This window comes from Notothenia rossii (genome assembly GCF_949606895.1).
Source record: "Notothenia rossii genome assembly, chromosome: 11".
NCBI lineage: Eukaryota > Metazoa > Chordata > Actinopteri > Perciformes > Nototheniidae > Notothenia > Notothenia rossii.
Window position 1 is genome coordinate 24,775,902 of NC_136910.1, and position 2,841 is coordinate 24,778,742.

The following is a 2,841-nucleotide window of genomic DNA, read 5'->3' on the forward strand; positions in this document are numbered from 1 at the left end:
TCTGCACAATGACTACTTTTACTGTCGCTACTTTCACTATATTTTGATGAGAATACTTTTTTACTTTTACTTGACTAACATTTTGAATGCAGGACTTTTACTGTAACAGAGTATTCCTACACTCTGGTACTTCTACTTTTACTCAAGTACAAGATCTGAGTACTTCTACTTTTACTCTACAAGATCTGTGTGCTTCTACTTTTACTCAAGTACAAGACCTGAGTGCTTCTACTTTTACTCAAGTACAAGATCTGAGTACTTCTACTTTTATTCTAGTACAAGATCTGAGTGCTTCTACTTTTACTCAAGTACAATATATATTAGGGATGTAACGATACCAAAAACTCACGGTACGGTAATACCGCGATAACAAGTCCATGGTATGATATTTATCTCGATATATTGAAGGAAAAAAAAATTCTAAAAAGAAATACAATTTTTTCTTTTTTACTCCAAAATGTTTTTGGAATTAAATAATAAATCTGATTAGTACAGCATTTTAGTATACTAGTACATTTAAAGTGTCAAAACAGTAACAGACTGGAACAAGAACAAGTACTACCAAACAAAAGTATGCATTTTCTTTGTGCAAATAAACAAGAACATTCAATAATCAGACCCTGCAATAAAATAGATTTCAAGTAACTCAACTCAAACTCTCTCTCACTCACTCATCAGACAGGTTTTTTTTCAGGAAGAAGAGCATGTCAACATTTCCAGGTAGAAGCTGGGATCTTTGGGCGTTAACAATATCCCCTGCTGTGGAAAAAACTCTCACTCGGCACTGATGTGGCTGGGAAAGAGAGATATGCTTTGGCCATGGGGGACAGCAGTGGGTAACACTTTGCATTGTCTCTCCACCACTTGAGAGGACAGTCAGAGAGTAAAATAGAGGTCGCTTTGCGGTACAAGTCAATTTCATCCTCGATACCAGTGTTGTGCTGTGCGACTAGCACTTTACTGAAAGACTCCCCAAGGAGATCTTTGAGTGCTGTCTTTTTGGAAGGAGGAGATTGTTCCTCAGCGTCATGTGCTCTTTCCCCTTCTGTTTCACTAGGGTTCTATGCAAGCAAGCAGAGGTAGGAAAAATAACGTCTTATCTTTCTTTTCACAAAAACAACAGAGGCAAACACACCTTACGTTATCTGAAAAAGTTACACAGACACAAAAAGAATATTTAAATATGTACCTGGTTCTGCATCTGTGTGGCTTTCAACTTCAGCCTGTCGAAAACGTCCTCCCTCTGACTGTCATTTAGCTGGTGCAAGCTCAGGAACCGGGGGTCCAACGCAGTGCTCTCTTGCAGAAACTTGTTTTGCTGCCCTTGGTATCTGTCTGTAAAGTCCTTCAGTATGGCTCTCTTCATTTGGGCGATGGTGGAGGAGTCCTCATCGCACTGTGCCATGCTTTGCTCTATCATGTGCTTGAGGGGCACAATGAGAGAGACTGTAGGTCGAGACTCATCGCACAGCACGGTGGTTGCTTTTTTCAGCTGTGAGAGAAGCCGAACCATGTCCTCGGCGTCCCTGATGTCAGCTGCTTCAAGAGTGTCTATCTCGCGTGCGTTGCGCCTGACTTCAGCACTGAGTAGCGTTGCAGCGATAGCTTGTTGTTGCTCCATGTAGCGCTCGAGCATGTCAAGCGAGCTGTTCCATCTTGTGACCACATCCATGATGAGTTTATGCGCAGGCAGGTTTAACATTCCCTGTTTGGTGGCCAGCACAGCTGTGGCAGTTGAACTGCGGTGAAAAAACGCAGCTACACGCCTCACTCTACCAAGCAGACGGCTTGCCCGGTTTACGTTCAAACCCGCTTTTGAAGCGAGGTTTAAAGTGTGGGCAAAACACTTTATGTGTGGGGAAAGACCGGCCTCTCTCACCGCTACATCCATATTCCTTGCGTTGTCTGTTATGACAGCAATGCCTTGATTATTGTCGAGTCCCCGCTCCAAAACAGCAGATTTTAACACCTCAGCAATGTTGAGTCCAGTGTGTGATGTGAAAAGAGGCCGCGTCTGTAAAACAAAACTTTTAATTTCCCATTCGCTGGTCATAACATGAGCTGTTACCGTAATATAGCTCTGCGTAGCTCGTGAAGTCCACCCATCTGTTGTTATTGAGATGCACTCTGCTTCTTTGAGGCTCTGTGTCACTTTAGCTTTTGTCTCTTGGTACAGAGCGGGTAGCACTGTTCGACTAAAGTATGGCCGTGATGGAATGGCATACTGTTGTTGACCACAGAAAACGGCCTTAAGTCTTTGGCCATGTACTCGCCGATGCACCTTGTTATTTCCTGAGCTCTTGGACTGTTAGGGGGAAGTGGCGCTCCAAATACTTCTGTCAGAGTCAGTTGGCCCGGCTTAGGCTTTTTCCTCACAGTAGGTTGTTGTGTTCGGAGCTTTTCTGGGTGGTGATGTGACAAATGACTTCTCATGTTCGATGTGTTTCCCGAATTATAGGCGACCGTCGCCCGGCAGGATTTGCAAATAGTTTGGCGTTTGTCAGTTTGCTTTTCACCTTTGTAATTTCTTGAAACGGGAAAACCAAAATGCTGCCACACAACAGCTTTAAAAGTCGATGGAGCATCCTCAATTTCACAATTTTCATTTAGTTGGTCAGCACGTTCGTCTACTCCGTTCGCCATTTTCTCGTTGGGTCTGAGTGTGAGGGCGGGCTTGCACGCAAAGGATGATGGGAGTATTCTTGACTAGTATTATGACGTCCTCTGCTGTTCAAACAAAAACATTACAGTTTTTATTTACAGGGCGAGATATAAATGAATGAACGGTAATATCGCGGTAGATTTTTTCAGTCTCACGACGGTATTGAGCCGTTTCATTAC

At 43.3% G+C, this 2,841-nt stretch overlaps 1 protein-coding gene across 1 annotated transcript; it reads right to left on the bottom strand.

The window, feature by feature from the left end:
- Window positions 1-529: 529 nt before the first annotated feature.
- On the bottom strand, window positions 530-2,591 carry LOC307025258 (E3 SUMO-protein ligase ZBED1-like). Its single transcript, XM_079659902.1, has 2 exons — window positions 1,190-2,591; window positions 530-1,061 (listed from the first exon to the last, which is right to left on the bottom strand). Exons 1-2 carry the CDS (start codon window positions 2,051-2,053, stop codon window positions 744-746), a joined length of 1,182 nt encoding a protein of 393 aa, XP_079516028.1. The 5' UTR covers window positions 2,054-2,591; the 3' UTR covers window positions 530-743.
- Window positions 2,592-2,841: the final 250 nt, after the last annotated feature.